This window comes from Camarhynchus parvulus, chromosome 3 (genome assembly GCF_901933205.1).
Source record: "Camarhynchus parvulus chromosome 3, STF_HiC, whole genome shotgun sequence".
In the NCBI taxonomy this organism is placed as follows: domain Eukaryota; kingdom Metazoa; phylum Chordata; class Aves; order Passeriformes; family Thraupidae; genus Camarhynchus; species Camarhynchus parvulus.
Window position 1 is genome coordinate 68,567,718 of NC_044573.1, and position 20,223 is coordinate 68,587,940.

Genomic DNA, 20,223 nt, shown 5'->3' on the forward strand with positions numbered 1-20,223 from the left:
ATGAAACAAGCCCAGGAATCTCATCTTTCTTACCCAGGAGGCTTGAGTTTTCACTTTCAAAAAGGCAGTTCTTTCCTCTGCAGTGTAAGGCACTATTAACCAGGAGCACAGACAACACAGAACTGCCCACTGCACACAGGCATAAGCAACTAAGTGCAGGATTCACAAGGGCCTTGTAGATATCTAGACATGAGTTTGAGTTTTTCTGGACTCATTTTATAATCAGAAGAAGCAAGTACATATAGGTTATGATAAACTTCACCCTAGTGTCAGGTATAAAACAGGTAAGTCAAACCCAATTTTTAGAAATGAGAAAAATTTTGGTTTAAGATACTTAAATACAGATGTCTACAAGGAAGGGACAAACTGGACCTGATCAGTGGACCCTAGAGCCACTGAAGCCACCACAAACTACATTTATATCTGGACACCTTCAACCATTTATATCTGGGTACATCCCCACACCTTCAGCCATACCGGCCACATCTGTCCTGACAGCATGGGATGTCAGACATCCAGCACCCATGGAGACAACTGTGTTTGAACTGTGTTTGAATGTTGGCATTTGGGTGTCTTAATCTGTTAATAAGTCTGGTTGTCTAAAATAGTTACCTAGTGCACCTTAGATGGAAATATTTCACACACTTAGATGCCCTGAAGTGTGTGAGATATTTTGGCAGATGTGACACAGGGTATCACATTAAAATGACCAGAGGCAACTATAATGAGGTGAAGATAAACTGGGGTTTGAAATTAGGTGGGATGAATTCAATTTTTGGTTTCCACAGCTAGCACAGATATTTGTGTTTGGGTTTTTTCTTGAATGACTGATTTGGGAGAATAGGCCTGTCTACTTATATCCTGTTGGCTAGACAGTCTCAAGAGTTCTTTGTAGAAATACTCTTCCTGGGGTCAAAATAAGCAAAAGAGTCCCTCAGAGAAGTAGCTTCTCATTTCAATCCCCAAAGCAATAGGCATGAAAAGAGAAGTGGTTTGCAAATCACTGTAAAAGAACTTTGTGCCACAGATAAAAATTATCCTGACCTTTCTTTGAGCAATGGTGAAATGGGTGTTCACCGTGAGAGGTCATTAGGCAATCACATACAGACATGCAGAGAATATTGGCTCAATGCTTTTATTAGCAAAAATTCCTACTGTCTGCTTCACTAAACTCTCACCTTTCATGTACTCTGCGCTGCTGCTTTGGTATTCACGATGAAGAGATGTGTAATGTCTCATGTCCCTGAATACTCCCCAGGAGGAGCAGGCAGGTTTAAAGCTTGGCTTCTGGATCTGACAGTGCTTTTCTTTTTGCTCACCTACTCCTCAGACCATCATCTGTGAGCGGTCACAGTCAAAGGGCTGCCCTGCTGTGCACAGAGAAAGAGGAGGAATAGTCATGTTACTGACTGAAAGGTATCCCCTCCCTCTTGTTTAACAATGGGATATTCCCCCACAAACGTGCTTTCCTGAACAACATCTGAAGAAAAGACAGGCAAGATCACAAGAAGTTTATCTCTTTTCCCTATTCCACATACTGTTGGGTATGCAGATCAGTGAGAAACAAAGATCTGCAGGTGTCAAGAATTGGAGGCAGGGCTGCAAATGCTGACAGGTCAGAGTCTTTCTGCAGCTGGGAGCAATGGGTGTAGGAGAGGGAAGGGCAATCTCCTTCAGCTGCTGAGGAACTGGAACATTTTCTACTTGACTGCACCCCTGCATGTTCCTTTGGCTTACAGCAGGAATTGCTTGTTCCTTCCCTATGTGTCATCCCTGTGCTTGTCCAGGCACAGGTTTGCATGAGACCTGGTATAAACCAAGTTTAAATGATCATCCTGTGGAATTGCCCATATAAAATTTAATGTGGTATTTTTACCTTCAGTCCTTGCAGTTACTGGAGTGCAGCTTAAAAGCTGCATTTATTGCAGACATTTATTTTTATTAAGAATGGATCTTTGCAGTCCATCAAAAACACTCAGCTTGGGAGGAAATGCACTGTAGCTCCCTCTGCTCTCAGCTGTGGCTTCCAGCATGGTAATCTGCATTGCTAATTGTGCAGCACACACAGCAACACGTGGTGCAAGGTGTGCATGGTGCAAAGCATGGGCTGTGAGAAACGTCCTACAGCTCACCAGCACTGGCCTAGGGAATGTTTTCTCCTCACCCCTGGCATCCCAGGGGGCAGACTGCTGTGCACAGGGCGCTCCTCAGGATCCTCTGAAGTCAGAGCTGAACCTCTGCTGCAGGAGGGGATGAGACTTCACCCTTCCTGCAGTTCTTACCCTGGTGTCGAGGTGGGGAGAGGTGTTTCCCTGCTGCCTCCTCTCTGGGACCTGATGGGCAATGTGGAAGGCAGGGTTAGAAATTGTGTCTCCAAGTGACAGTGCTTGAGAGACAAGTCAGGAGAGGTTACCCTGTGCTAGCCCTGTATTAAGTGATGAGAAGCCACAAATGCAGTTTCCTGCTGTTATTTTTAAACTCAGAATACAGAAGTGATAGACCCAGGTCAGACTGAAGCTGCACCATCCTTGGGCATCCAAAGGCTAGTGCATTTGGAAAAGTACAAGGACAGGGCAAACATACACTGATTTCCCTCCCAGAGCATTCTCTCCTGCTATTTGTACTGCAGTGCTTTCCTAAGCCTTTGTTAGTAGCCTGTAATTTGCTTCCTTGAATTTGCCCTTAAATTTCCTCAAACTCTCATGACTTGCCTTGAGCCCGCCAAGCTTTCCAGCACTGAGCTGTGGGTCAAGCCCAGGCTGTGGCAGCAGCCAGAGCTGCCCCAGGAAAGTCATTCCAAGGTAACACCCTGACTTTGCTGGGGGGCAGTCAGACAAGCCCCTGTGTCCCTGTGACCTCTTTGGCCAACCTGCAGTTTGACTGTGTGTTTTTCCAGCCTGCCCAAGAGCTTTCTCCTGGCTGTCAGGGAAGGTCTTGCTGTGACCCCTCACTGTCAGGCAGGAGCAGTTTTTGTGTCTCTGCTGCCCTTCCCTGCTGCTGGGGAGCACTTTTGCCTCACAGGATCTGCAGCAGTGTGACAACAAATGCCACAAAAAGCGCTCACATTTCCCTCAGCACACAAGAAAGGAGAATCAAGTCACGGTTGGGCTTGTAATGAATGTAATTACAACAGCTTGGATGCTGAAGCTGACAATGTCTTTGCTGCATCAAATCAAGTGTGTTACACTGAGATCCTTTTGTGCACAGTTCATCTGGGTCTTGTGTGTCAGCTCCTCACATGTGGTGAGGAGCTCTAAGAGGTTTGGCCAAAGCACAGCGTCATGAGTACTGGGAGGGCAGAAAGAGCACAAAAATCTGTGATTATTAAAATGTACTGTGTCTCCTGACCGCCACACATTTAATACTCCACCAGTTACAAAAGAAAGCAACATTTTTGACAAAGAAGTGCTCTGAGTCAGTACCTCTTGTTTTGGAGGTGGATAACTCAGAGTTTCTGAGGTGCCATCAGCTACTTTTACCGTCAGAGGGGAATATGAAACAGACAATGCAGTGTGGTGTTCCCTGCAGGTGCACAGCCTCTGTCTCACAGCCCCATGGCCACCAGTGGTCCCTTCTGCAGGAACCACTCCCTCCTCAAGCAGGGAGCAAACCTGGGCTGCATTTGTCTTCCTCAGCCTCTGCCAAGCTCCTCTCCTCCTCCAAGACAAACCAAGATAAAAGGTTTATCTTGCCAGGTTTTGTTTAAAGCAGACCAAAATGCAGAGCCTGCAGCACTGAGCTTTCAGTGTGTTTTGGTGCCAAATCCAGTGTAATCGTTGCATTTCCTTTCCCTGCTGAACTGCCTGCCTACAGACAGCCTGTAATGTAAGATCCTGGGAATGTTTTGTTTTGGGAGGTGGAAGAGATACTGAGGGTGTCCCTCAGAAAGCACTACAGGGAGGAAAATGAGCACTGCTGAAGACAGAAGGAAAGCAGTGATGTTCAGGATAAGCTGGGCCTTACCATTGAACTCCTGCTGTGGCAAGCCTGATGATTTTAACCCTGAAAGGACACTCTCTGCAGTCACAAGTGAAAGAAAAAGTCATGAGACTTTTTTTGATAAAAAAACAAAGCCACATGGCAGGCTTTCATGGGGTTCCTAAGCTGGCTGAGGGTGCCTGGAGGGTGAGTGCCACCACTGTGGCTCTGGACAATGTGGTAAATCAGGCACTGCAAGTTTGCTCTGCTCTCACGTTTGACATTCAGTGTTTTCTTGAGAGTTTTAGGCAGGGAGGGTTGAAGACTGGAAATGTTATAATCAATCTAGAAGTCCCATCATATATAGTGGATCTGTCTGAACAGAGCAGATACCCGTAGCATTATTGAAAACACACAGGTTTAAAGATATTGCAAATAAATGCATTTACTGGAGGTTAAGCCTGGGAGCCCTCTATTTTTTTTATCCTACAGGAGATTGTGAAAACTGGATAATATGGACAATACCATAAAAGTGGGTTTCTTTTTGGTTAGTCACACTTACAGGGTTTTAACTAGGCATAACATACTTGCCATTGAAACAAAGAAGCCCCCAGCTGCAGATACTTGTCACCAGAGGCCCCTATCAGGTGGTACCCTTCCCACCATGTGAATGAGCAATCCCGATTTCGTTCCCAGGAACATCAGCTCTGGTCACACAGGGCTCTGAAACTGTGAAATTTGAAGTGTTCTGAGAAATTTGTAGGTTTTATAGTTTATAGATTTTGTAAAAATTGTGGTTGCTTGTAGTAATAAACAAACCTTTATTTGCTTTATGCAGAGAATGATCTTGAACCACATCTTTAGGTTTTTTCTGAAGCTGAGAGGGCTATGAGCCTGCTCTGTGAAAAAAAACAAAACAGAAAAGAGGGAGTCTTCCATTATCACTGGCCTGAGGGAGCACAATTTGGACAACATTAGCTATTGCAAGGTTTATCATAAAAATATGAGAATTGCTTGGACCTTTGTGTCTAGCAGTGCATGCAGGCAGGACTGGGACTACTATTCTGCCCATATGCAGGAAATCAAATGCCTGGACAAAACAACATTTGGAAACATATTGCTACAGCTGTTTGTTTTTTTTTTTTAATTAACCTTTGTTTGTAGGTGACCCTTACTAGAAACTGTGAAGGATGCTGTATATTCCCTTGGTATTGTGCATATAGCTGTATATTTGTTTTCTTTATTAAAATCTGGGCAGAGGAAAATGGACCAGATTCTACTCCATCACCCCTGCTCAACTTCAGCAGCTGCATGGAGTTGTGGTGAAGTAACTGTGCTGATGGAGTCGATCCAAAAGCCCACTACTAACATGCATGGTAACAGATGCTATAAAATTGCAGAGAGGAAATGTTTGGCAATTACCCTCTAACATGGCTACCTCATGGCCCACCCCAGCCTCCCCACTCAGGAGGGCTGTGGATGAAGAGGAGAGAAGTCAGTTTTAGTATTGGTACTAATTTTGAGGTGAGGCAGAATTTGCAGAACCACAGAATTTGTGAGAAAAATCATGTTGGCAGGGGCTTTAGGAGATCATGTACTCCAAACCCCCTCTGACTGCAAGATCCAACCTTCATCACACTTATCTGTAGGATGCAAGGTGGAGGTGGTATCCCCAAGGTTGTGGGATTCACCTCTTGGACATCTGCAATGGAAGCCTCACCACCTGAGCAGCTGCCCCTACTGCGCCCATGGTCAGGAGAGGGAAATGGGAAAGATAAGGGCTTTGTGGTCAGGTGAAGATAAGGCTGTGGTCAGGTGAATCCCACCCAGGGTCATACATCTGTGGTGTGTTTCTTGCTGCTTTGTGAGCAATGGTAAGAGGGAAAATGACAGCATTGAGAAAAGTGCCTTGGGATAAAAAAAAAAAAAAACAAAAACTAAAATTAAAATTAAATAAAGAGTTGGTTGCTTTTTTTCTTGTCTCCTTAGGGCAGATGAGCCACCCACCGTGCCTGGACCCCAGCCTGGCTGCTGGGGAGATGCAGTCTCCCAGGATGGCAGGGAAGAAGCGAGGGCGGCCCCCGCTCCAGCCAGCGCCCATCAAAGTGGCTGTTCACAACCTCTTCTCAGCACCAGCCAGTGCTCTGCCAGGCATAAAGATCCCAAAGAAGAGAGGGAGAAAACCTGGGCACAAGGTAGATGCATGGCTTTCACATTCCTTCTCCACCTCCTGGTGGTCTTCATACATTTTCTTCTAGAATTTCAGCTGGACGCAGGAACAGAGGAAAAATTGTGCAAGTCTGGGGCAGAGCAATGCAAAGGAAAAAAACAAAAGAGAAGATAGATAGTATCTCTTCTACCTGAGCTGGTGAAAAAAAATCACAGAATCATAGAGTATTCTAAGTTGAAGGGGACCCATCAGGAGCATTCAGTTCAACTCCTGGTCCTGCACAGGACACCCCAAGAACCACAGCATGTATATTTTCCCAAAGGTTAAAGTTATTTTAATTTGGTCTGTTTGAAAATGTTTTCCACTGTGTTGTGTGGGATGGTTGCACACCTTTGGGGAAGGGTTTCTCATTTGTCACTTTCCTCTCTCTCACTAACAGTGATTAGAAATTGAACAAACTGAACAGAGAAGGAAAGGAATACAGGAGAGTGGAAATAAGGGGGGGAAAGCTACTTTCCAAAGGAAAACAGAAAAGAGGGGCATTTGAGAAAAACAATGGTATTTCACTTTTTGTCTGCTCACTGCCCAGCTCTCTGTGCAACCCTGGGGCAAAGGCAGAACTAAAGAAAGCCAGGAGCCCTTAGTGCCTTAAGCCCTTCCGATGCTGCTGCTGGGCTGGGTCTCTCCCACCACACCACCTGCAGTGGGCTCAGCACTGCAGTGGGAGCAGTGCCACTGTGATGCCTCACACCAGGCAAAAATGGGACTGTGATGCTGAGGGAAGGAGACTTTGTTCTGGGGAGTGAAATTGGGCCACAGCTTAGTAAGGGGTCTTGTGTTCAGCAGGCTGCTCTGTTAATCTCTCTGTCTCTGTCCCCAGCCAGCTCGGGGCACTGTGCATGTTTGCCATGCCTGTTCCTTGTTCTGAATGGGCGCTGGCACAGACATGCAGAGTGCTGCACAAGGAGGGCAAATTGCTGTTGGAAAATCAGAGCTGCTTGGGTTCGTGGTTTCAAGACAGAAAAGCAAATTAAACAATCAGGGTATGCACAAGGCTGACCCAGCCTTCCTGGAGAAGGTCTTGTCCAGGGTGTTGCCTGGCTCTTCCATGGGTCTCTCCTGGTTCACAGGAGGCAACAACATCCCATGCATGGTGCTGCTGGCTGAGCTCTGGACACAGGGACCAACTCTTTGATTGCTGTGAGCCTTGGACTTCAGCTTAATCTAGAGCAGGCTACCCTCATCTTTACCTTTCCCTCCTTTTCATCTCCTACCAGACTTCCTCCCATCCCCTAACCTCTGTCTAACAGTAGTCCAAAATAGAGCTCCAAGCTAAGACTGGGGCAAATATTCAAGTGTTTTGTAAAATGTGGGATATGGAAATACTTTTTATTTTTTCACTTCCATACCAGGATGAAACTCCAGGATGGAAATATCTGAATTGCTTTACTTGAGGTATTTCTTATATCAAGTTTATTATATATTTATTTCAAGTAATTTAGTTATTATCAGTAAAGTGGGTGACTTGCAGACTCTTCAGATCAAAACCATCCAGTCTGGACAATAATACTTTGGAGATGTGCTGAAATTGGGTCTTTGATGTTTGAGATTGAGTGATTTGCCAAACACCACAATGACCTTGTATGCAGGGTATTTCAGACCCTGTCCCTTCTGTCCCTGCTTGTCTTGGTGACCCCCTCTTCTTGCTCATGCATTTACATTTGATTTGTAATTTGACAAAAAAAAAAAACAAAAACAAAAACAAAAAAAAAAAAAAAAAAAAAAAAAAAAAAACAAAAAAAAAAAAAAACAACTGGGGAATATGTTCCATTCTATCCCAAATGTACCCATCCATCCACCTGGAAAAATATCTTTCACCAATCACCACACATATAGAAATGGGAGAAGTTGTAGACTTAAATTCCTGGAAATGCTGCACTAACACTTTGCTTTGGACCTATGTAGCCGAGCATTTGATTGCTGTGTCCCCCACTTCTTCCAAAGGGACACTTCATCCCTGGCTGGGTACAACACACTCCTCCTCTTTGTCCCCAGGCACTGGATCTGAGATGAGGTTCCTTCTTGGTGAGCATGGCACATAACAAGGCGTCCTTTTATATCCAGTGGCTCAGGTGGATGGGGCTGACCCTCATGAGCTGCAGCCCCCATGGCACCTGGCCTGGTTGATTTGAGCTGTAGGATTCACACACCAAAGCAGTGTTTTCTGTGAGGCGCCTTTGTACGCTGTGTGCTCAGCTGAAGTGAGCCCCTCTCCATCCAAAGCACTTCCCCAGAGTGAGTCAAAAATTACATTTTTTGATGGGGAACTCTAGCTTGATTTAATTAGCTCAGTAATTGTATGAGTTTCAGATACCACAAGACTTAAATGCATTTTAAAAAATGTCTCCCTGCCCAAATGGCAGACGACCAAATTCTTTATAGCAGCCAGAGAGCTGAATTGTTACAGAACAGATGGAAAAATACTTCTGAATTTTTAAGAAACTCGGAATTTACAGCCTAGATTTAAATTTATTTTGACCAAGATGTGAATAACAGACATTTTCAATCACATGCTCTTTACAGGCAGGTGACCCATTGCCTGTTTTCATTGATATTAAAGGAAATATCTATGTCTTCCTGAAATGACATTTCATCACACTTCATCACCGAGAAAAGTCTTTTCCTTGCTATCCTGTTTATTTTTTCACAGCTTTGGCTATAAAATTTCATCAGCTGTTTTTCCAAAAACTGTTTTGTACCTTATGTGGAGCTATTTGCCATAAAATGTTACATTTCCCCAAAATACAATATTCTTTCTGATTGTCTAAATCTCTGGGAAAAAGCCTATTCTGGCAGCCGGGGGGGAGGTTAGTCGACGGATGGGTTTTATTTCTGTGGCTGTGAGTGAGAGCAGCCCTGAAGAGCTGCTTGGAAAGGCTGTAAGAGGGAAGGGTTTGTTAGCCCCCTGCGGGGATTCGCCCTGTCAGAGGACATTGAGGGACGCACGCATGGGGCAGCACTGCAGCACGGACCAACACGTCCCTTCCAGAGGGCAGCAAAGCCATGGCACCCTTTGAGCAGCTTGAGGGCAGTCTGTCCCTCTGTGCAGCCAGTGCAGCTCCCATCTGGGGAGGTGGCCCCAGCCCAGCTCAGCCAGGTGGGGTGGGCAGTGAGTGTCACACGTGTGGAGTGACAGTTCCATTACGGGGCACAGGTTACCCTGCTGCCCTAGGAGTCAATACTGATGATGACAAATAAGCAGTCAGGATTTGGATGCATTGGGAATGAGATTGCACAGACAACCTTAAAGTGTCCTGTTTATTCACCTGTCCTGTGATACAGCCTTGGATTTGGAGGTTGTATACCCTCCTGTCAAGGTTGCCTGCCTCAATCTCTGTGGAACACTGATGGGATGTAGGAGGCCGTGTGCAGACTTACTTGCATCATTTGCTGTGCAGAAGAAAGTTATTGCACAACACAAGGAGAAAAGGTGGGAAAGACCTTGGACTGTGCTTGCCTTTGCCAGCTGACCTCTCCTCTCACCCTCAGTGACTGGGCTTGTGTTATGCTGAGTGTCCTTACTCACAGCCAAATGCACAGAGCCACAGACCCCAAAACATGTGCTCAGAAGCTCTGTGCTTCCCTGGTGTACATTTAATGACAACCTTCTGTCCAGCCATCAGAAGTCCACGTGGCAGGACCAGGCTGGCTCAGACACTGAACTTACTGCACATTTGGAGATGGTTCTCTCTCCAGCAGCAAAAGCTCTCATTGCCAGGAGGTGCCTCTGCCCTGTGGAAGGACAAAGGCCCATGGGGATGGGGTGAATCCCAGCCTTTCTAGCAATTGTTTTTTCAGGACAAGGGACAGCTGGTACAGGGGAACAGGAAGCCATAGAAATGAGAACCTGCATCTAAGTGGTTTAAGAAAACTGCAGGGAAAGATTGTGTTGTGGTTCATCGTGTTACTTTCCCATGTATTTTATTATACAAGCTGGCAGAGATCTTCAGAAAGAAAAAAAAAGTTGCCTGGCAAATGTTCTTCACCTTCTTTCAATTTTTGGTGGGGAATGACATAAATACCAGTTAGATGAATCCTGGCTTCTCTGAAGAAGTGTGCAGATTGTAATAAAAACTCCAGGACTCTGCAGAGTCCTCCCATCCGCAGCCACAGCATGCACAAACAAACTTGTAGCCAGCATCAATGGCACAAAAGCTCACTCTCTCTGCATCTAATGCATGGTGACTTTGATAAAGTAGACACATTTATTTCCTACCCAGAATCCCTGATCAGCTTTCTCTGATCTCATTTCCATGGTAGAAAGTCCTTAAGAGTGGGGAGGTGGTTGTAGATCTTGTTTTAAAGCAACCACTTTTACATCTCATCCTGTGCATACCAAAACTTATGACATTTGATAGTCAAAAGTTGATTCCAATGCCTTACCACAAGGATTTCCCAATGTGCTCTGACAGATTTCCTCTGTCTCTTTTTCTCCTTCTCTTTCTCTCTTCTTCACTGCTTTTTTTGACTCTCACACATACGTGCTTTCTACTGGCAAGCTCTCAGTCAGTCAGCTGGTGGTTGGGTTGGCTTTTCGATAGAGAAGACTCAGTCCAAGAAAAGACATCTTTAAATGGAATACTTAGAGATTTGCCCTTCATTATATTCAGGGACTACTCAGGATTTCAGTGGCCAGGAGGCAGCTAAGCTGTTGTTTGCTTAGTGTACTGTCTCTTGCACTAATCAGGCATTGTTTCATTTTGATTTAACAAAGGCCAGTTCTCTACTACCCCTAATAAAATGACATTTATCTGTACCCAGAGGCTGTAGAGCACATTTTGTTGCAATTAATTTTGCAGTAAATTGTTCACTAAAACAGGGGGGTTTCCACAAACAAAGAAAGGGGCTTCCACACTACAGAGTTTACATAAGCCTTGCCCTCTGTTTATTTGCTCTTGAACATAAGCCTGCCTGGGCCTCCAAGATCTAGGAGAAGAAAAAGGTCTGATGATGCTGGTGAGGCAGTGCACAGTGTTGATGAGGCAGCACACACTCACGAGGCTCAGGGGCTGAAGAGGGGACTTTGGTGCCTCTGTTTGGGACCACAGGAATGTGAGCCAGTAAGGATATTAGGGAGCCAACATGCAAGTGAAGCAGAATTTGTCAGGTGTACTGTCTCAAAAACAATATCTATAAAGAGAAATGTAAGAGTGAGAGCATACAGGTGTTGCTAGAGCCTGTGCAGAGAAGGATAACAAAGCCAGTGAAGGGTCTGGAGCATCTGTCTTATAAGGAGCAGCTGAGGGAGCTGGAGTTGTTTAACCTGGAGAAAAGGAGGCTTGGGGGAGACCTTTTCAATCTCTACAGCCACCTGACAGGAGGGTGTAACCAGGTGAGGTTGGTCTCTTCTCCCAGACAACCAGCAATAGGGAAAAGGTAAATGGCCTCAAGTTGTGCTAGGGGAGGTTTAGATTGTATATTTGGGAAAAAAAATCTTCACTAAAAGAGTGTTCAAGCACTGGAACAAAGGGAATGGTGGAATCACTATACCTGGAAATGTTCAAAAGATATGTAGGTATTTAGGGACATGGTATAGTAGTGGTCCTGGCAATGTTAGGAAATGATTGGAGTTGATGATCTTAGCAGTCTTTTCCAACCTAAATGATTTTGTGATTCTATATCTACACATCTCTCTATAAACATATCTATTTTATATAACAGAGTGTGTACAAATGCACCTATGTACATATATATTCTTTGTGTATGTGTGTGTATATATGTGTGATCAAAAACAAGCCCAGAAGCCTAACATAGGGGCTACCCAAAGTTTCACTTTGCCAGCCCCCTTTGCCATAGAAAAGTGAATAATTGACATACTGCTGTAGAATATAATAAATCATGCTGCTTTTCACCTTCTTACATGGAATAAATCCCAGACTGGATGGAGACCTTGATTTTTTGAAACTCTGTTCTCTTCCCACTCAGTAAAGCTTTCAATACTTACCTTTGCAGTATTGTTCTGTACAAAATATCCAGCACACAGCTGGATAAACACATCGTGCCATAGGGTGAGCAACTGGCTCACCAGTCAGGCACAAAGGGTTACAGGGAATGGGGTGACATCAGACTGGTGGCTTGACCCTGGGGTTCCACAGGGCTCCATCCTCAGCCCTGTGCTCTTCAACATCTTCATAAATGACTTGGATGCAGGACTGGAAGGGACACTAAGCGAGGTCACAGATGATAAAAAACTGGTAGGAGCTGTTGACTCCTTCCAGAGCAGGGAGGCCCAGCAGAGAGACCTCAACAAATCAGAGGATTGGGCAATCACCACCCATATGAATTTCAATGAGGGAAAGTGCTGGATTCTGCACCTGGGATGGATACATGGACAGACTGGGCAATGAGAGGCTGGAAAGCAGTGCTGTGGAAAGGGACCTGGGGGTCCTGGTCGATGGCAAGTGGAACATGAGTCAGCAGTGCCCTGGCAGCCAGGAGGGCCAGTGGTGTCCTGGGGGCATCAGGCCCAGCATGGCCAGCTGGGCAAGGGAGGGGATTGTCCCACTCTGCTCTGCACTGGGGCAGCCTCACCTCGAGTGCTGGGGCAGTTCTGGGTACCACAATGTAAAAAGATATTAAAGTATTGGAGACCATTTAAAGGAGAACTACAAAGATAGTGAGGGGCCTTGAGGGGAAGCCATATGAGGAATGGCTGAGATCACTTGGTCTGCTCAGCCTGGAGGAGACTGAGGGGAAACCTCATTGAAGTCTACAACTTCCTCATGAGGGGAAAAGGAGGGGCAGACACTGATCTCTTCTCTCTGGTGGGCAGGAATGGGACCTGAAGGAATGGCCAGGAGTTGTGTTAGGGAGGATTTAGGTTGGATATAAGGAAAAGGTTCTTCACCCAGAGGGCAGTTGGGCACAAGAACAGGCTCCCCAAGGAAGTAAGCATCAAGCCTGATAGAGTTCAAAAGGATTTGGACAATGCTCTCAGGCACATGGTGTGACTCTTGGGGATGGTCCTGTGGAGGGCCTTGATGATCTTTGTGGGTCCCTTCCAACTCAGCATAGGCAGTGATTCTGTGAAAAGAAACTGACAGCACTTTGTCACTGGTCATTCCTGATCCCAATCTGAAGGCAAAACAACTCTGCAAAAAGAGGACAACACAAGCAAGTGAGAAATAGCACTAGCCAGGGCCAGCTCAGGGTCCCCCATACCCTACAACTGCCATACAGCAGGAGGTCAAATCCACAGCTTGTCTCAGAACCACTCATTTATTATTTTTCCCTCTTTCAGACTGAAAACAAATGGACTTAGCCTGCCCTAGGGGAGGTGGTGGTAAAAACTCACTTAGATGTCCCTAAGTCCTACATACTTCCCTCTCCTTTCTCCAGCTTTCTGGCTTTACCATTATACTGAAACAGTGACAGTTAGTTTAGACATTTGTAATTCCTGGTCAGGGACAACAAAAGTCTTCATCCAAAAGAACTTCTTCTCTCCATCAGGGATTGCTCAAGGTTGGGTTTGGAGGCAGTTGTCTGACTTCATTTCTACCTAAAATATACTTTGTACATTGTCCATTGAAAAACAACAAAAGGAAATAAATGTCAGAAGAACATTTTGGTGTAGGGCATGTAAATATATAAACCAGCAAACTGTGTGCTTGGCTCTCTGCTTTCCCCCTACTTCCCTTCTTAGCAACAGGAAAAGCAAGAGTGGTACCTTCAGGTCACATCCATCACATCAGTCCTTTTTAAATATGAGGACCTGATCATCATTGACTGGTGAGATGTTGCCAGGTACTGGCAGCATAAAGACATAGTGATATTGCCCCGTAAATTCACATCATGCTTCTCTTCTCCAACCTGGGCTGCAGGCTGCAAAGCTCACTGGGTGCAGCAGTGCAGCAGTTTGTATTTACTAGCTGGTAATAACAGAATCTGGACCACAGTGTGAGCTTATTTACATGGGTGTCAGCCCACAGTAGCCTCTTGGTGCCACTGGATTTATACAAGATTTACAGCCCTGCAACCAAGAGCAGAATTTGGCCCTAAATTATGATGCAGTTAAAGACCCCATGTTTCCGAGTTGTGGAGCATTGTTTACACCCACATGAAATGGCTCGTAAAATGCCATTGCACTGATTTGTTGGAGTGTTAGGCTCAATTTGCTCAGGTGTAAATAACTACCCGGTGGGTGGCATAATATTTGCATCCTGTAGCTTAAGGCGTTGCTATCTGCAGCAAATCAGTCAGGCTTCAGGCTCCAGTATCCTCCTGGGAGCAGGATGGATCTTCTGGCCTGGAGAAAGTGATGCAATAGCAGATTGCTAATGAGTGGGAGTTCATGGGGCGTGACATCCATAGAATAAAATTGGAATATCTTGTGTATACTTTCATTATTTTTTGCAGCTGAAATCTCGTGTCCTGATGACTCCTTTAGCAATCTCTCCGCCGAGGAGCACGCCAGAGCCGGATATCAGCTCAATCCCCCAGGATGCAGCCACGGTACCCAACTCAGACACCCCACAGGCTCTCACAGGTACTCAGCCTCAAGTGCTCCTTGGCCAAGGGGTGAGCAGGAGCCACGGGCTGGCAGCCAGATGTCACAGCAAGATGCTGGGCTTTCCAGAACAGGGGGAGCTCATGAAAATGGGGTGTTTGCAGATTAGTCTAGTGACCAGTGACAAGGAGCAGAGTTATCCTGCAAGATTGTATTTTGACTGCTGTGTGTCGAGTTTAGTGGAGATGTCAGTCTCGTTGCTCTTGAAATGTGAACATCAAAAACCCATGAATGCTCCATTTTATACCTAACATTTTCACCCCATCTGATATGTTGCAGTGATCAACCTAAATCCCTGTGTGAACATGAAACATCTGTTACAGCTGTGGGGAGAAGAACGGAGGAGTCGTGGTCTGACTGTAGGCAGGGCTGCCAGCACAAAAACCCCAATGCCTTATCACAGCAGCAGGCATAGTCATTTCCAAATCTAGTCAGAAAACACAGACTTACTCCTTCTTTTTGTTTATATTACCAAAAGTAACATAGGTCAAGGCTTTTAAACTGATGTAAATGAGAAGAAAATCAACAAGACAGCTGATTTACCCTGAGATTTCAGCAGAAAAATGGATTAGATAACATTAGAATCTAAACACAACACATAAATCCCATTATTTCTTAGCTGGGATGCACAGAGGAGAAGTTTTCCATCTGCTCTGGTGGCAGAACGATACTAAACTCAGCAACAATGACAATAATATATTTTATTCTCGTTTATCCCTTCACACGCAAAGTCTGCAAAGCACTTGGCAAACAGCAGCTGAGTGGATGGAAGTGCCCTGAGAGGTTGTGCCCAGGGCTGCTTTTGGAGTGGGACAGGGAGGCACAGTCCTGCAGCCCTGCCAGATCACCAGGGTGGCTGCAAAGGCTCTGTGGGTCATTTCAGGCAGTGCCCCACACCTCTGTCTGCCCATCCTCATGCCACTGGCACCTTTCCTCCCAGCACCCTCCCTACAGAGCATGCAGGTTCCCACCACAGCAGGGCTAGCAGGAGGTGAAGGGAAGCTCAATCCAGCTTTTACCTCCCTCTCTGCTTCAGAAGGACTGTAGGAACCCTGGTTCCACAATGGGGGACTCAGCACATTGCCTGCAGAGTCCCTCCCACAGCTGAGCCCCGACAAAACCAGTGGATTGTCACACAAAGGCCGCATTCTGCCGATTTGTCAAGGTGTAGCACTCTGGGAAAGCTGCACTCTGATATCCCCCTTCAATTCCTGCATGCTGCTGCTGTATTTTCAGTGCACTATCCCTTTGTTTGTTTGGCATTTGGAAGGTGTGAAGTGGTGTAATGATAAATATGATTGCTATTATCCCCCTGTTTACCCTGGATGTACTGCTTAAGCCCCTTCTGCTGGTCCCTGCAAGATGGGGGAGCAGAGTGCACTGTGACAGTTGCACTAGATTTTCATTATGGTGATGCAAACTGTAAATTATTTCCAACTTTACACAGCTGTCATCATGTCCTCCACTCTGCTTGATGGGGTTTTTTTGTCACATATCTGATTTCTGTCAGAAGATAATGTTATATTGTTTGAGAGATGACAGCTCGAGCACACTCAGCCAGCTATTATAATATGTCTCACTTTAGCCTGACTTTAGGCTGTGTCTTAGTCGCCCTTAGTTACCCAGCTCTATCCCTGCTTCCCCTGAGATGCAGTTAGCCTCAGCCAAGCTTAAAATAAGTTCATGGTAGTGAGGAGAACACTCATTTTTTGGCTATTGCTGGCAGGCCTGATGGCATGGAGAAAAACTGCCTTTGCAGCTTATGAGAGGAGGCATGCAGGGCTTGGCTGTGGAGAGGCTGGGGCAGACTGCCTCAGGGACCCCTGAGCAGCACAGTCACGTTATTGCAGTCCCAAAATGCAGCACTGCACACCATGTACTGTTTCCCTCAACTTGATGCAGTTTGTAGAGTGTTAGGTTGGACATGAAGGGTTAGGAAGCTCCCAAAGACCAGATTTCTGCCATGGCACTGTGCAGCATAAACCTCCAGAAATTACAGCTGCGTTTGAAGAAGCAAGGATCCAAAGCCTTCCCAAAAGTCATCAACAGAAGAAGCAAGGCTCCAAAGCCTTCCCAAAAGTAATCTCAGAGCAGTGCTTCTCACAGTAGCTCTCAATGAACCAGTTTAAAAACAGAGGAAAAAAATAAACAATCTGAAAATCCACCTCAGGCTGGCGTTCCCTCCTTGCTGTGAAGTCACCACTGGTAGTCACTGTTCTGCACTCCCAGCACATTGTTCTGGTCACAAGTTGCATGGACAAGGTAGCCTCAGGACAGCAGACCCCAGGCACGTATAGGAGCTTTTTTAGATGTGTGTAGCTTATCTTAGCATGACACTGAGCTAAACCTAAACTTGGCTTGCTTTGCTCTGGCAATGGGTCATTAGCACAAGGAAGTCTGGCTCTGCCATCACAAGTGGCAACAAATCACCAGTGAAGGAAGAACTTGGGGAATGAATAGAAATGTCGAATGCTAGCATTTCCTAGGATGCTCCCAGGACTGTTTTGTAATAACCTTGTTGGGATTTTATGTCTACAGTCTGCATTTATGTCAACAAGCAAGCGAACCTGGGGCCGTACCTTGACAGAAGAAAGGTGCAGCAGCTGCCAGAGCACTTTGGCCCCGAGCGGCCATCAGCAGCCCTGCAGCAGGCAGTGCAAGCCTGCATCGACTGTGCACTCCAGCAAAAGGTGGTCTTCTCCCTCCTCAGGCAGGGCTACGGAGGAGAGATGGTGTCAGGTAAGGTGTTTGTGCACAGTAGGGAAGTGCCTGAAGTCTTAACCTGCTCCCTAATCCTGAATGCCCTGGATGTCCCGTTCCATCAGTGGGATGGCAACCAGCTCTGAATATCAGTTATGCCTTTGCAAAATGAGCTGCTGCAGGAATCACCTTGGTGTCAGATGAAAGAATGGTGGTAAGGGGTATTGCAGTGGTGATTCAGGTGAGGAATGTGCACTCCAGAGTCTGCTTCTTACCACTCTTTGGAACAGTGCTGAGGCCAGGGCTGAGAGCTGTTTCCATGCAGCTGTTCAAGCATGGGCAGCAATGCCAGCCCACTTCATGACACACAGTGCTACCACAAGTACACATGCATGCCTCGTGTGATGAGGGTGGCAGAACTCTGGAACAGGTTGCCCAGAGAAGTGGTGGATGCCCCAAACTCAGATTCCCCAAACTCAGATATATTCAAGGTCAGGCTGGATGTGTATTGGAGCAATCTGAGCTAGCTGAAGATGCCCCTGGTCATTGCAGGAGGGTTGGACTAAGTGATCTGTAAAGGTCCCTTCCAGCCAAAATCTTTCTGTAACTCGATGATTCTGTATTTCACAAAATGACAACTTTTATGGATTTAGCTGCTGGTGTGTCCCCTGTCTGCAGCTCAGGGGCCAAACCTGCCCTCTGCTACAGGAATTGCAAAAGCCCCACAGCAATTCCCCGTGCAGCAGGACTGCACACAGTCTACACAAATATATCAGAGAGAATCAAAGACCAAGGGGAGCTTCTCAGCAGTTCCTTGTCTTCCCGCAGTGGCACTTCTTACTGTGTCCTGATGAACCTCCCATGTCCCACAATGAATCCCCTGACCTGGTTGTCAGTGTGAATATGAATTTTTCTTCTATCACAGTGAGAGTTTTGTGTCACAACATTCTTTTGGCATATGGGGATGCAGCGGGAGTGAAACAATGATCGGAATATGGGAGCAACACTCTCCAATGAGCTGCTGCAGATGAGTCAGGCACAAACACAAAGCCAAGGATTGCAAGTCCAATCAGTTTCACAGGGACTGCAGATGCTCAGCTGTGCCACTGGGACCTTCTTGTGTGGGAGCCCATGCTCTGGCCCTCTGTACAGCATATAAATCTTGCTTCTTCCCTCTCCTCGAGTTCTCTGTAATCACAGGTGTGCCTTCCCTAAGGGACACCAAAAATACTCTGAGAATGATCCAGACTTGTTCACAGAAACACAAGACTGAATCAATTCAGTGCGAAGTTTCATTTTTGCCTAGTTCTGTGCTGCATATATGATTTTCATTAGAATCAGGAGAGTCATATTATGCACCAAGCCTGCCAAAATCCTTGGTCTCAGCTCCTCTGAGCTGGCTCAGCTTCAGCTTCACCTGAACTAAAAGCACCTGGTCAACATTTCTCCCAATTTCATGGTTCTTCTAGTCATCAAAGAGAGGTGAATGGACTCCTAGTCATGGCATGGCTCTATAATTGCACTTCACTCCCAGCAGTGCAGATGAGTTTTGTCAGGGGCTTTCCAATCTTCCCATGGCTTGGCTCACAGATGCTCCACCAGCTGTGGAGCATGATCCCTCTCAGCAGCTCAGGCCAACAGGAAATCTCTGAAGCTATCCCCGAAATTATAAGTCTAATGTTGCAATTTTTTCTTGTTAGTAGTGGTGGGAGCTAAACTATAGGATTGAGAAAGAACCTTCCAGGTGGAAGACTTCAGGCAGCCATATCATGCTGTCCTCCCTACAAACCTGTTGAAATTGAATGTGTCTTGCTACAACTGATCCTGGTGGGTCTGTTTTGACCCCTCCACCTCTCCCATGGCTTTTATGCCCTTTTTTTGATTCCTGGCTAAGTATGCCCCCTGACAGGTTTACGCAGGAATTTTAATTGCCCTGTTCTTACCCTTAGATGTATTTCTGAGAGCCACCCTCATCCTGCTAGGCTGAAATACACGGTTCCTTTCAGGTGAGGAAGATCACTGCGTCAGTGAAAGGAGTGCAGGTGTCTTGCCACAGTCCCACATAGCAGGACAGTGTTGGCTGCAGTGCCACAGGGAAAATTTCTGTTCCCCAAACATCAACACAGTCTGCCCGTGTGCTTCTGCAAGTGTGAATTCCCCCTTCTTCAGCCTGTATGCCAGAATGATGCCCATCAATCCATCTCAGGCTTCTCCAGAACTTTGTATGTCAGCTTTAACACTCCATTTTCTCTCCTGGAAATGTTTTGTTCCACACCTTCTAGAAATATACCTGAGTTTTTCATGACTGTGTCACCTTGCTGTTTTATGGGCATCTGGTAAGCTTGCATTATCATTTCTTGTCCCACCAGGTTGTTTTGAGCCTCTTCAAAGAGTTACGGATTTCTAAACATTTTGTATGTTTATTTTCCAGATTTTTTTCACCCATTTCTACTATCATGGAAGTCAAAATCAGTCAACCCATTGTGTGCAATCTCCCAGGCCTCTTCTCCATTGATGGTGTCTGCCAGATTACAGCATCCATAAAATCCCAGCACAGACTGCTGCTGGTTTCTCTCTGGGACTTGGGATCTCCTGCCAGCAGACCCTGTTGCCATTTCTTGACCCACCCCTCCTATGCAATAATTTCCAATTTAATGCAAGATTTCTCATTCTCTACTGAATTCTGGATTGACCACAACTGCCAACATTCCCTTGTCTATAAATGCAGTTAACCTAGTAAATAAAGATCAACGATGAAGCTGTTACCTCTCTCTTCAGTACAATCCTGGTACCTTTCATTCCTTCACAACCATGCCTTTAATTCTTATCTCCCCATTATCATTTATAACCTTGGGTACTGCTGAAGTCA

The 20,223-nt window shown here is 45.9% G+C and overlaps 1 protein-coding gene across 1 annotated transcript in view; it reads left to right on the forward strand.

Moving 5' to 3' along the window:
* The window catches only part of SCML4 (Scm polycomb group protein like 4), a 65,012-nt gene that overhangs the window by 16,712 nt on the left and 28,077 nt on the right, over window positions 1–20,223 (forward strand). The window contains exons 2-4 of the mRNA XM_030946073.1: window positions 5,908–6,113; window positions 14,504–14,633; window positions 17,193–17,393. Of these exons, the coding sequence (XP_030801933.1) occupies window positions 5,913–6,113; window positions 14,504–14,633; window positions 17,193–17,393 (532 nt within the window). The 5' untranslated portion in view covers window positions 5,908–5,912. The remainder of the gene's footprint in view (window positions 1–5,907; window positions 6,114–14,503; window positions 14,634–17,192; window positions 17,394–20,223) is intronic.